The sequence below is a fragment of the Balaenoptera borealis genome, assembly GCF_965194805.1.
Source record: "Balaenoptera borealis genome assembly, chromosome: 5".
NCBI lineage: Eukaryota > Metazoa > Chordata > Mammalia > Artiodactyla > Balaenopteridae > Balaenoptera > Balaenoptera borealis.
The window spans coordinates 82494119-82508095 of NC_138862.1; the positions used below are offsets into that span (position 1 = coordinate 82494119).

The window sequence follows — 13977 nt, forward strand, 5'->3', positions numbered from 1 at the left end:
AAAGGAAGGACACCTAACTCACAGTGTCAAAAAGGTTTGTGGGGAGAATAAAAAGGCTAAGACTTAAATCTATCTCACCTTCTCATTCTATTAACACAGCATAGGCTTAGGACCTTTTTTCTTCTAATTGGTCTTTCTGCCTCTAATCTCATGTTTGATGGAAACACTTATCCTTGAGATAAAAAGCAAACTTCACAGACTGGGGCTCTGTGATCTGGACTCCCATTTACTTCACCAGGCTTCTGCAAGATCCCATACTTAAGAAAAACAGAACTGCCTCCATTTCCTTGCTTACCCATGTCTGCCTGGAATACCTTTTGCCTTGTGTTTCCAGGCTAGATCAAGCTTTACTACTGGGAAGCCTTCCTTGACCTCTTAGTTTGGGAGAGGCACCTGTTATGATATATATTTTAAAGTTATTCTACACACCATAAACAGTGCAATATTAAGTATGTGCTATTAAGTTTAGGCTTCAAGTCAGGGGTGGTCAGTGGCTCTAAACAAGAATCCACATTTCAGAAACTGCAGCTCACATGAATTTCCAAAGGCAGCTCCTAAAAGCTGTTCATATATTGACCGACACCTAAGACTCTGCTCATTAGCTCAAAAGACAGCAGAAAAATTTTCCATTGGTGAAATCAATGTCTTATTAATCAGAATGGTAAATATTAGAAATGGACCCTCATTGCTAAAATAAAAGGTATTCATGATATGTCGACTGGATAAAATGTTTTCGCGATCTTAATTTAATAAACGTCTTTAAGTATGGTAGGATTTGCTTTCATTACAATCTAGTAACAAAGTTGTAGGGGAGCAGCTAACCATTTCTTAAGTTTCTTCACTGGACTCTCTACCATAAAGAATGTAAGAGTTGTACTAAAGGAGCTTAGTCATTTCAAAACCGGGCCTCTCCCCCACACTCCTGCAGCACCCTGTGCACCCTGCATGGCAGGTGTCAAGTAGTCTGGTAACTGTCAGTGCAATCTGTCTACCTTTCCAATTAAATGCTGAGATCCTTGAGAACAGGGATTGTATTTTTAATCTCTGTAGTCTGCTTCTTAGCTCACTATCTAGTATAAAGAAATACTTGCTAAATGGACAATAGTATATAAGTAGCATAATAAAGGACAGATGAAAGGACATCTGACTAGGAGCTGGGAGACTTGTGTTTTAATACTAGTTTCAGTAACAGCTGAGTACTTGTGTTATAATTTACTGAGTACTTAATATGTGTCAAACACAGTGTTAGGCACTTAAATTGTTTCTCATTTAATCTTTAGGGCAATTCTGAGAGGAGCATCATCACTTTATAGAGGAGGAAACAGAGAGGCTGACTTACTCAAGGTTATTCAGATAAAGTAGATGAGTCAATCACTGAATCCAAAGCACGTGTTTTTAACCTCTATGGTAGAAGTGTGTCCTATGGAACATTTGAGAGAGGTAAAAAATTTCCCTCAGGATTCCAGTTTCCTCCTTTGTTTACTGAGTGCGACTAAGTGGTTGACGCCCTTTCCAGCTCCTCATGTTACAGTGTGATGGTTCTGAGCGGCAACAATCACCACTGTGGTCTCGCCTGCCCTTGCTGTCTTGACAAGAGTGAAAGAGGTTTTCACGTGCAGCACGTTATAGGGCTTTTCAGACAACATGTTTCGTTTCTATTCTTTTTTTCCTTTGAAAAGGGGATTCTGAAGGCAGAGAAAAGGGACCCATTTTTGGCACACCGCTTTGAAGCTAGAACCTGCTGTTAGTCAACAGAGCCAGCAAGGTGTTATTTTTGTTCTACAATCCTTCCCCAACACGGATGCTGGCTGAAATCATAAAAAAGGGTAAGGAAAGCACACCTACAACCAGGGACAAGTCAACTATCAGAGAAATAAAAATGGTAAAAGAAAACATAGCAAAAATGTCAATCTGTTTGCTATATTTCAACTGCACTGTTGCAGTTGGATAAAGAAAAGGATTTTAGTGGTTCTTTTGACATCATCTGAGAATTACTTGAAAGACAAACAACCTATCTGTGCCACAGAGGTTACATTCAAGGGTTGAAATGGCCTAGATAAGAGTTCTATCACACAAGTATTTATTGAGGTCTTACTTAGCTGGTATGTGCTGAAATGTTAATACCTCAGACCAGTTTTCTTTAGGAACAGCTATCTGGAGGGAAAGTACATTGTTAAGAAAAACTATGTACCTTTCATCCTTAGAATACCTTTCATCTGCTACCACTCACTGATACCAGGATGCCCATCTGGTAGAGAGGACGGGAATTCTAGAACAATGAAAGTCCCTAGTTGCCAGGAGACTGATGCTAGACCCAAACCCTCATTTGGCTTCTCTGGAAGAGCCAACAAGTCCTGGTGACACCTCTTTAAGGCATCCAATCAGAAAGAAACTTTGACGCATTAAAATGATTTAAAATCACTCATTTTGAGAACATGGTTCAACAGAGGAGACTAAATACACAGAAGGAGGAAGTCGGCTTTTTGCCGTTAAAACTCACTCACCTTCTTAACAGCAGGATCCCCTTTGGATGGATGACAGGATGGGGACATTTTTACCTAAAAAAAAAAAAAAAAAAAAAAAAAGGTAAACCTTTTGATATCTTCTTAGTTATAGGCTAGCTTTATTTGACCCATACTTAAAATAATTCAACTAGAATTCATGTAACTGAGATAAAACAGACATTTTCAGGGGAGCAATGAATAGATTTTTTTGTTAAGTCCCTTTGAAGTTTCTCTGGAGATCAAAAAGTCAGTAGTTAGCCAAGAAAAAAACGTGATTAGGGTAAGAAAAGTAGAAAAGATGGTCCAAATTGGTTTCAGCCAAATGGTGAGGAACCTAATAGACACAGATCTCTGTGGACAATGGAAATCAACTGACACGATATGTAGTAGCATGTCTTGCACAGACCAACTCAGAGTATCCCTTCTGATCTAATGTCCCTTTTAAGCAAAACATGCACAAGCGTTTGCTAATAATAGAAGGATTTAGAAAAAGGATCAGCCAAACCATAATAAAAGGATGTTTAGCCCTAAGAAGAGAAGACTGATGGTATAGGAAGATCTTCAAATATAGGAAAGGTTGAAAGAGACTGTCAGATAAAAGAGCAAGACCCAACTACAAGCTGCCTGCAAGAAACATACTTTAAATATAAAGGCACAAATAGATTAAAAGCAAAAAGACTGGAAAAATATACCATGATAGTACTAGATTTCAGAGCAAAGACTATTGCCAGGGATATATTATTGCATAATGATAAAGGAATCAATTCATCAGGAGGACGTAACAATCCTAAACGTCTACACATCTAATAGCTTAATCCTAAGTGTCCATCAACAGAGGAATAGATAAAGAAGATGTGGTACATATATTACTCAGCCATAAAAAGGAACGAAATTGTGCCATTTGCAGAGATGTGGATGGACCTAGAGACTGTCATACAGAGTGAAGTAAGTCAGAAAGAGAAAAACAAATACCGTATAATATCACTCATATGTGGAATCTAGAAAATGGTACAGGTGAACTTATTTGCAAAGCAGAAATAGAGACACAGATGTAGAGAACAAACTTACGGATACCAAGGGGGGAAGGAGGGAGTGGGATGAATTGGGAGATTGGGATTGACATATATACACTACTATGTATAAAATAGATAACGAATGAGAACCTACTGTATAGCACAGGGAACTCTACTCAATGCTCTGTGGTGAACTAAATGGGAAGGAAATCCAAAAAAGAGGGGATATATGTATACATATAACTGATTCACTTTGCTGTACAGAAGAAAGTAACACAACATTGTAAAGCAACTATACTCCAATAAATAGTAATTTTAAAAAGTACATAAAACTGATAGAAATGCAAGGAAAAACAGATTTTACAGTCAGAGATTTCCATATCGCTCTCAAAAATGAAAGAACAAATATGAAGATTAGAAAGGATATACTCAATTTAAAAAATGGGCAAAGGATCTGAACAGACATTTTTCCAAAGAAGATATACAAAAGAATAACAGGTACATGAAAAGATGCTCAACATCACTTATCAGGGAAAGGCAAATCACAACTACAATGATGTATCACCTCACACCAGTTAGGATGGCTTTTATTAAAAAAAAGACAAGAGATAACAAATGTTAGTGAGGATGTAGAGAAAGGGAAACCTTACATATTGTTGGTGGGAATGTAGATGGGTACAGCTATTATGGAAAACAATATGGCGGTTCCTCAAAAAATTTAAAAAACTGAACTACCATATCATCCAGCAATCCCACAGCTGGGTATATACCAGAAGGAATTGAAATCAGTATCTTGAAGAGATATCTGCCCACCAGTGTTCAGTGCAGCATTATTTAGAATAGCCAAGATATGGAAACAACCTAAGCACCCATCAGAAGATGAACAGATAAAGAAGATGTGATAATATATACACAGACACACACACACACACACACACACACACACACACACAGAAATATTATTCACCCATAAAAGAAGGAAATCTTGCCATCTGCAACAACATGGATGGACCTTGAGGACATCCTCAAGGATGCTAAGTGAGAGAAATCAGACAGAGAAGGACAAATGCTGTATGCAGCACTCATATGTGGAATTTAGAAAAACTGAACTCGTAAAAACAGAGTAGAATGGTGGTTACCAGGGGCTGCGAGATGGGGGTAGTTGGGGGGATGCTGTTTAAGGGTATATAACCTTGCAACTAGTAGAGAAATAAGTTCTGAAGATGTAAGGTACAACATAGTGATCACAGTCAACAATACTGTATCATAAACTTCAAAGGTGCTAAGAGACTAGATCTTCACTGTTCTCTACACAAAAAAAGAAATGATAATTATTGACATGATAAAGGTGTTAGCTAAGGCTATCGTGGTAATCATACTGCAATACATAAATGTATCAAACCAACACATGGAACACCTCAAACTACACAATATCATATGTCAATTACATCTCAATTTAAAAACTAAAAAAGGAAGGATATAGAATATGGACATTGACAGAACCCTCCACCCAACAAAGGCAGAATACATACATATTCTTTTCAAGTACAGGTATACCTCAGAGATATTACGAATTCAGTTCCAGACCACTGCATTAAAGTGAATACTGCAATAAAGCAAGTCACACAAACTTTCTGGTTTCCCGATGTATAAAAAAGTTGTTTACACTATACTGTAGTCTATTAAGGAGCATTGTGTCTAAAGAAACAATGTACATACCTTAATTAAAAAATACATTATTGCTAAAAAGTGCTAACTATCATGTGAGCCTTCAGCAAGTCATAATTTTTTGGCTGGTGGAGGGTCTTGCCTCCATGGTGATGGCTGCTGACTGATCAGGTGGTGGCTGCTGAAGGCTGGGGTGGCTGTGGCAGTTTCTTAAAATAAGGCAACGATGAACTTTGCCCCATCAACTGACTCTTCCTTTCACGAACGATTTCTCTGTAACACGCAATGCTGTTTGAAAGCATTTTATCCACAGTAGAACTTCTTTCAAAATTGGAGTCAATCCCCTCAAACCTTGTTGCTGCTTTATATGTTTATGTAATATAAATCCTTTGTTGTCATTTCAACAATCTTCACAGCATTTCACCAGGAGTAGATTCCACCTCAAGAAACCACTTTCTTTGTTCATTCATAAGAAGCAACTCCTCATCTGTTCAAGTTTTATCATGAGATTGCAGCAACTCAGTCACATCTTCAGGCTTCACTTCTACTTCTCTTGCTATTTCCAACACATCTGCAGTTACTTCCTCCACTGAAGTCTTGAACCCCTCCAAGTTATCCATGAGGGCTGGAATCAACTTCTTCCCAACTCCTGTTAATGTTGATATTTTAACCTCTTCTCATAAATCACCAATGTTCTTAATGGCATCTAGAATGGTGCATCCTTTCCAGAATGTTTTCAATTGACTTTGCTCAGATCCATCAGTGGAATCACTACCTTTGGCGGCTATAGCCTTATGAAATGTATTTCTTGCATAATAAGACTTAAAAGTCAAAATTACTCCTTGATCCATGGGCTGCAGAATGGATATTGCATTAGCAGGCATGAAAACAACATTCATCTTGTTGTACATCTCCATCAGAGTCCTTAGGTGACCAGGTGCATTGTCAGTGAGCAGTAATATTTTTCAAAGGAAACTTTTTTTCTGAGCAGTATGTCTCAACAATGGGCTTAAAATATTCAGTAAACCATGTTGTAAGCAGATGTGCTGCCATCCAGGATTTGTTCCATTTATAGAACACAGGCAGAGCAGATTTAGCATAATTCTTAAGGGTCCCAGGATTTTTGGAATGGTAAATGAGCAATGGCTTCATCTTAAAGTCACCAGCTGCATTAGCCCCTAACAAGAGAGTCAGCCTGTCCTTTGAAGCTAGGCACTGACTTCTCCTTTCTAGCTATGAAAGTCCTAGAAGGCAAGGCATCTTCTTCTAATATTAAGGCTGTTTTTGTCTATGTTGAAAAATTACCTTAGCTAGATCTTCGGAATAACTTGCTGCTGCTTCTACACCAGCACTTTCTGCTTCACCTTACACTCTTACATTATGGCTTCTTTCCTTACACTTCATGAACCAACCTCTGCTAAATTCAAACTTTTCTACTTCAGCTTCCTCACCTCTCTCAGCCTTCACAGAATTGAAGACAACTAGCACCTTGCTCTGGATTAAGCTTTGGCTTAAGGGAATTTTATGGCTGATTTGATCTTCTATCCAGACCACTAAAACTTTCTCCACATGAACCATAAGGCTATTTTGCTTTCTTATCATTTGTATGTTCACTGAAGTAGCGCTTTTAATTTCCTTTAAGAACTTTTACTTTTTATTCACAACCTGGATAACTGTTTGGCACAAGAGGCCTAGCTTCTGACCTATCTTGGCTTTTGACAAGACTTTCTCACTAAGCTTAATCATTTCTAGCTTCTGATTTAAAGTGAGAGATGTGTGACTCTTCCTTTCACTTGAACACTTAGAGGCCACTGTAGGGTTATCAACTGGTCTAACTTCAAAATTATTGTTTCTCAGGGAATAGGGAGGCCCAAGGAGAGGGAAAGAGACAGGGGAACAGCTGGTAGGTGGAACAGTCAGAACACACACATTTATCGATTAAGTTTGCCATCTTACGTGACTGCAGTTTGTGGCACCCCAAACAATTACAATAGTAACACCAAAGATCACTGATCACAGATCACCATGCAAATAATAATAAAAAGTTTGAAATACTGCAAGAATAACCAAAATGTGGCACAGAGATGCAAAATAAGCAAATGATGTTGGAAAAATGGTGCCAAAAGACTCGCTTGATGCAAGGTTGCCACAAACCTTCAATTTGTAAAAAAAAAATGCAATATCTGCAAAGTGCAATAAAGAAAAGCACAATTAAATGAGGTATGCCTGGACCATTTACCAACATAGATTATCTACTGGCAATAACAATTTTCAATTAATTTCGAAGAATTCAAGTCATACAAAGAATGTTCTCTGACTATAATAGAAATAAATTAGATATCAATAACAGAAAGATTTCTGGAAAAATTCTCAAATATTTAGGAACTTACACACTTCCAAATAACACTTGGATCAAAGAAGAAATCAAAAGGAAATTAGATCCTTTTTAAAAACACTCATAATCATGAAGAAACAAGATCTGAATAGGCCAAACACTATTAAGAAAACTGAATCAGTAATAAAAAACTTCCCAACAAAGAAAAGCCCAGGACCAGATAGTTTTATTGGTGAATTCTACCAAACATTTGAAGGAGAATTAATGCCAATCCTTCTCCAAGTCTCCCAAAAAACTGAAGAGGAGGGAACTCATTAGGAGGTCAGCATTAACCTGAGAAATATCCCTGATGAATACAGATGGAAAAATCAACAACAAAATACTAGCAAACTGAATTCAATAGCACATTATAAGGTTCATGTATCATGATCAAGTGGGATTCATGGGATGCAAGGAGGGTTCAACATACACAAATAAATAAATGAAATATACCACATTAACAGAATTAAGGGGAAAAACTGCATGATCATATTAACTGATTCAGAAAAAATCATCCGGCAAAACTCAGCACCTTTTCATGATAAAAACACTCAACAAACTAGAATTAGAAGGAAACTACATTAACATAAAGCCTATATTTAAAAAAGCAGCTTACATCATACTCAATGGAGAAAGACTGAAAGCATTTCCTCTAAGATCAGAAATAAGACAAGAATGCCTGCTTTTACTAATTCTATTCAACATAGTGTTGGGAGTCCTAGCCAGAGCAATTCAGCAAGAAGAATAAAAGGCATTAAAGTGGGAAAAAAACCAAGTAAAACTATCTCTGTTTACAGATGGTATGCTCTTATATGTAGAAAACTCTAAATTTGTATTCCACAGAAAAAGGTATTAGAACTAATAAACAAATTAAGCAAAGTAGCAGGATATAAAAAAAGTACAAAAATCAGTGGTGTTCTGATAAACCAACAACAAATAACCCAAAAAGTAAATTAAGAAAACAAATCTATTTACTACAGCACCAAGAAGAATAAAATATTTAGGAATAAACATAAGTAAGGAGGCAAAAGACTTACACACTGAAAACTACAAAATATTGCTGAAAGAAATTAAAGAAGATGAAGATAAATAGAAAAACACCCTGTGTTCATGGATAGGAAGACTAAATATTGTGAAGATGTCCATACTACCCAAAGTAACCTATAGATTCAATGCAATCCCTATCAACTGCAATGGCATTTTATGCAGAAATAGAAAAATCCAACGTAAAATTTATATGCAATCTCAAGGGACCCTGAGTAGCAAAAACAATCTTAAAAAAGAAAAAAGTTGGAGGTCTCACATTTCCTGATTTTGAAACTTACTACAGAGCTACAGTAATCAAAACAGTGTGCTACATGGCATGCCGCAGACTGCTGCAATGTCACGCTGGCCTCTGCAGCCTCAGGCTCACCCTGCAGTCCGTACCCATTCCTCCCCCTGGCCTGCGTGAGCCAGAGCGCCCTAATCAGCTTCTCCTTTAACCTCCTCCACCAGGAAGGCTACACAACCTACTGAACCAACCTTACCCACTGGGGGCAGACACCAAAAACAACAGGAACTACAAACCTGCAGCCTGTGAAAAGGAGACCCCAAACACAGTAAGTTAAGCAAAATGAGAAGAGAGAAAAACACACAGCAGATGAAGGAGCAAGGTAAAAACCCACCAGACCAAACAAATGAAGAGGAAATAGGCAGTCTACCTGAAAAAGATTTCAGGATAATGATAGTAAAGATGATCCAAAATCTTGGAAATGGAATGGAGAAAATACAAGAAACTTTTAACAAGGACCTGGAAAAACTAACGAGCAAACAAACAATGATGAACAACACAATAAAGGAAATTAAAAATGCTCTAGAAGGAAACAATAGCAGAATAACTGAGGCAGAAGAATGGATAAGTGACCTGGAAGACAAAATAGTGGAAATAACTACTGCAGAGCAGAATAAAGAAAAAAGAATGAAAAGAATTGAGGATAGTCTCAGAGACCTCTGGGACAACATTAAATGCACCGACATTCGAATTATAGGGGTCCCAGAAGAAGAAGAGAAAAAGGAAGAGACTGAGAAAATATTTGAAGAGATTATAGTTGAAAACTTCCCTAATATGGGAAACGAAATAATTAATCAAGTCCAGGAAGTGCAGAGAGTCCCATACAGGATAAATCCAAGGAGAAACACGCCAAGACACATATATATCAAACTATCAAAAACTAAATACAAAGAAAAAATATTAAAAGCAGCAAGGAAGGGCTTCCCTGGTGGCGCAGTGGTTGAGAATCTGCCTGCTAATGCAGGGGACACAGGTTCCAGCCCTGGTCTGGGAAGATCCTACATGCCACGGAGCAACGGGGCCCGTGAGCCACAATTACTGAGCCTGCGTGTCTGGAGCCTGTGCTCCGCAACAAGAGAGGCCACGATAGTGAGAGGCCTGTGCACCGCAATGAAAAGTGGCCCCCGCTTGCCATGACTAGAGAAAGCCCTCGCACAGAAACGAAGACCCAACACAGCCAAAAATAAATATAAATAAATAAATAAATAAATAAAATTTAAAAAAAAAAAGCAGCAAGGGAAAAACAACAAATAACATACAAAGGAATCCTCATAATGTTAACAGCTGATCTGTCAGCAGAAACTCTGCAAGCCAAAAGGGAGTGGCAGGACATATTTAAAGAGATGAAAGGGAAAAACCTACAACCAAGATTACTCTACCCAGCAAGAATCTCATTCAGATTCGACGGAGAAATTAAAACCTTTACACACAAGCAAAAGCTAAGAGAATTCAGCACCACCAAACCAGCTTTACAGCAAATGCTAAAGGAACTTCTCTAGGCAGGGAACACAAGAGAAGGAAAAGACCTACAATAACAAACCCAAAACAATTAAGAAAATGGGAATAGGAACACACATATCGATAATTACCTTAAATGTAAATGGTTTAAATGCTCCAACCAAAAGACACAGACTGGCGAATGGATACAAAAACAAGACCTGTACATATGCTGTCTACAAGAGAGCCACTTCAGACCTAGGGACACATACAGACTGAAAGTGAGGGGATGGAAAATGATATTCCATGCAAATGAAAATCAAAAGAAAGCTGGAGTAGCAATTCTCATATCAAACAAAATAGACGTTAAAATAAAGACTATTACAAGAGACAAAGAAAGACACTACACAATGATCAAGGGATCAATCCAAGAAGAAGATATAACAATTGTAAATATCTATGCACCCAACATAGGAGCACCTCAATACATAAGGCAAATACTAACAGCCATAAAAGGGGAAATCGACAGTAACACAATCATAGTAGGGGACTTTAAACACCCCACTTTCACCAATGGACAGATCATCCAAAATGAAAATAAATAAGGAAACACAAACTTTAAATGATACATTAAACAAGATGGACTTAATTGATATTTATAGGACATTCCACCCAAAAACAACAGAATACACATTTTTCTCAAGTGCTCATGTAACATTCTCCAGGATAGATCATATCTTGGGTCACAAATCAAGCTTTGGTAAATTTAAGAAAATTGAAATCGTATCAGGTATCTTTTCCGACCACAACACTATGAGACTAGATATCAATTACAGGAAAAGATCTGTAAAAAATAAAAACACATGGAGGCTACACAATACACTACTTAATAACGAAGTGATCACTGAAGAAATCAAAGGGGAAATCAAAAAATACCTAGAAACAAATGACAATGGAGACACGACGACCCAAAACCTATGGGATGCAGCAAAAGCAGTTCTAAGAGGGAAGTTGATAGCAATACAAGCCTACATCAAGAAACAGGAAACATCTCAAATAAACAACCTAACCTTGCACCTAAAGCAATTAGAGAAAGAAGAGCAAAAAAACCCCAAAGCTAGCAGAAGGAAAGAAATCATAAAGATCAGATCAGAAATAAATGAAAAAGAAATGAAGGAAACAATAAGAAAGATCAATAAAACTAAAAGCTGGTTCTTTGAGAAGATAAACAAAATTGATAAACCATTAGTCAGACTCATCAAGAAAAAAAGGGAGAAGATTCAAATCAATAGAATTAGAAATGAAAAAGGAGAAGTAACAACTGACACTGCAGAAATACAAAGGATCATGAGAGATTACTACAAGCAACTATATGCCAATAAAATGGACAACCTGGAAGAAATGGACAAATTCTTAGAAAAGCACAACCTTCCGAGTCTGAACCAGGAAGAAATAGAAAATAAAAACAGACCAATCACAAGCACTGAAATTGAAACTGTGATTAAAAATCTTCCAACAAACAAAAGCCCATGACCAGATGGTTTCACAGGCGAAATCTATAAAACATTTAGAGAAGAGCTAACACCTATCCTTTTCAAACTCTTCCAAAATATAGCAGAGGGAGGAACACTCCCCAACTCATTCTATGAGGCCACCATCACCCTGATACCAAAACCAGACAAAGATACTGCAAAAAAAGAAAATTACAGACGAATATCACTGGTGAGTATAGATGCAAAAATCCTCAACAAAATACTACCAAACAGAATCCAACAGCACATTAAAAGGATCATACACCATGATCAAGTGGGGTTTATTCCAGGAATGCAAGGATTCTTCAATATACACAAATCAATCAATGTGATACACCATATTAACAAACTGAAGAATAAAAACCATATGATCATCTCAATAGATGCAGAAAAAGCTTTCGACAAAATTCAACACCCATTTATGATAAAAACCCTCCAGTAAGAAGGCATAGAGGGAACTTACCTCAACATAATAAAGGCCATATATGACAAATCCACAGCCAACATCGTCCTCAATGGTGAAAAACTGAAACCATTTCCACTAAGATCAGGAACAAGACTTGGTTGCCCACTCTCATCATTTATTATTCAACATTGTTTTGGAAGTTTTAGCCACAGCAATCAGAGGGAAACAGAAATAAAAGGAATCCAAATCGGAAAAGCAGTAAAGCTGTCACTGTCTGCAGATGACATGATACTACACATAGAGAATCCTAAAGATGCTACCAGAAAACTACTAGCGCTAATCAATGAATTTGGTAAAGTAGAAAAATTAATGCACAGAAATCTCTTGCATTCCTATACACTAATGATGAAAAATCTGAATGTGAAATTAAGGAAACACTACCATTTACCACTGCAACAAAAAGAATAAAATACCTAGGAATAAACCTACCTAAGAAGACAAAACTCCTGTATGCAGAAAACTATGACACTGATGAAAAAAATTAAAGATGATACAAATAGATGGAGAGATATACCATGTTCTTGGATCGGAAGAATCAACATTGTGAAAATGACTATACTATCCAAAGCAATCTACAGATTCAATGCAATCCCTATCAAACTACCAATGGCATTTTTCACAGAACTAGAACAAAAAATTTCACAGTTTGTATGGAAACACAAAAGACCCCGAATAGCCAAAGCGATCTTGAGAAAGAAAAACGGAGCTGGAGCAATCAGGCTCCCTGACTTCAGACTATACTACAAAGCTACAGTAATCAAGACAGTATGGTACTGGCACAAAAACAGAAATATAGATCAATGGAACAGGATAGAAAGCCCAGAGATAAACCCATGCACATATGGTCACCTTATCTTTGATAAAGGAGGCAAGAATATACAATGGAGAAAAGACAGCCTCTTCAATAAGTGGTGCTGGGAAAACTGGACAGCTACATGAAAAAGAATGAAATTAGAACACTCCCTAACACCATATACAAAAATAAAATGGATTAAAAACCTAAATGTAAGGCCAGACACTATAAAACTCTTAGAGGAAAACATAGGCAGAACACTCTATGACATAAATCACAGCAGGATCCTGTTTCACCCACCTCCTAGAGAAATGGAAATAAAAACAAAAATAAACAAATGGGACCTAATGAAACTTAAAAGCTTTTGCACAGCAAAGGAAAGTATAAACAAGACAAAAAGGCAACCCTCAGAATGGGAGAAAATATTTGCAAATGAAGCAACTGACAAAGGATGAATCTCCAAAATTTACAGGCAGCTCATGCAGCTGAATATCAAGAAAACAAACAACCCAATCAAAAAATGGGCAGAAGACCTAAACAGACATTTCTCCAAAGGAGATATACAGATTGACAACAAACACATGAAAGAATGCTCAACATCATTAATCATTAGAGAAATGCAAATCAAAACTACAATGAGATATCACCTCACACCAGTCAGAATGGCCATCATCAAAAATGCTACAAACAATAAATGCTGGAGAGGGTGTGGAGAAAAGGGAACCCTCTTGCACTGTTGGTGAGAATGTAAATTGATACAGCCACTATGGAGAACAGTATGGAGGTTCCTTAAAAAACTAAAAATAGAACTACCATACGACCCAGCAATCCCACTACTGGGCATATACCCTGAGGAA

General features: G+C 37.3%; 1 protein-coding gene across 5 annotated transcripts in view; it reads right to left on the reverse strand.

Annotated features, from left to right (window-relative positions):
• The window catches only part of VPS8 (VPS8 subunit of CORVET complex), a 287700-nt gene that overhangs the window by 55017 nt on the left and 218706 nt on the right, over positions 1 to 13977 (reverse strand). For 4 of the 5 annotated variants that reach the window (XM_082392935.1, XM_082392936.1, XM_082392933.1 and 1 more), the window contains exon 45: positions 2505 to 2558. The exons of the other annotated variant lie outside the window; for it this stretch is intronic. In XM_082392935.1, the coding sequence (XP_082249061.1) occupies positions 2505 to 2558 (54 nt within the window). The remainder of the gene's footprint in view (positions 1 to 2504; positions 2559 to 13977) is intronic. 5 annotated transcript variants of the gene reach the window in all.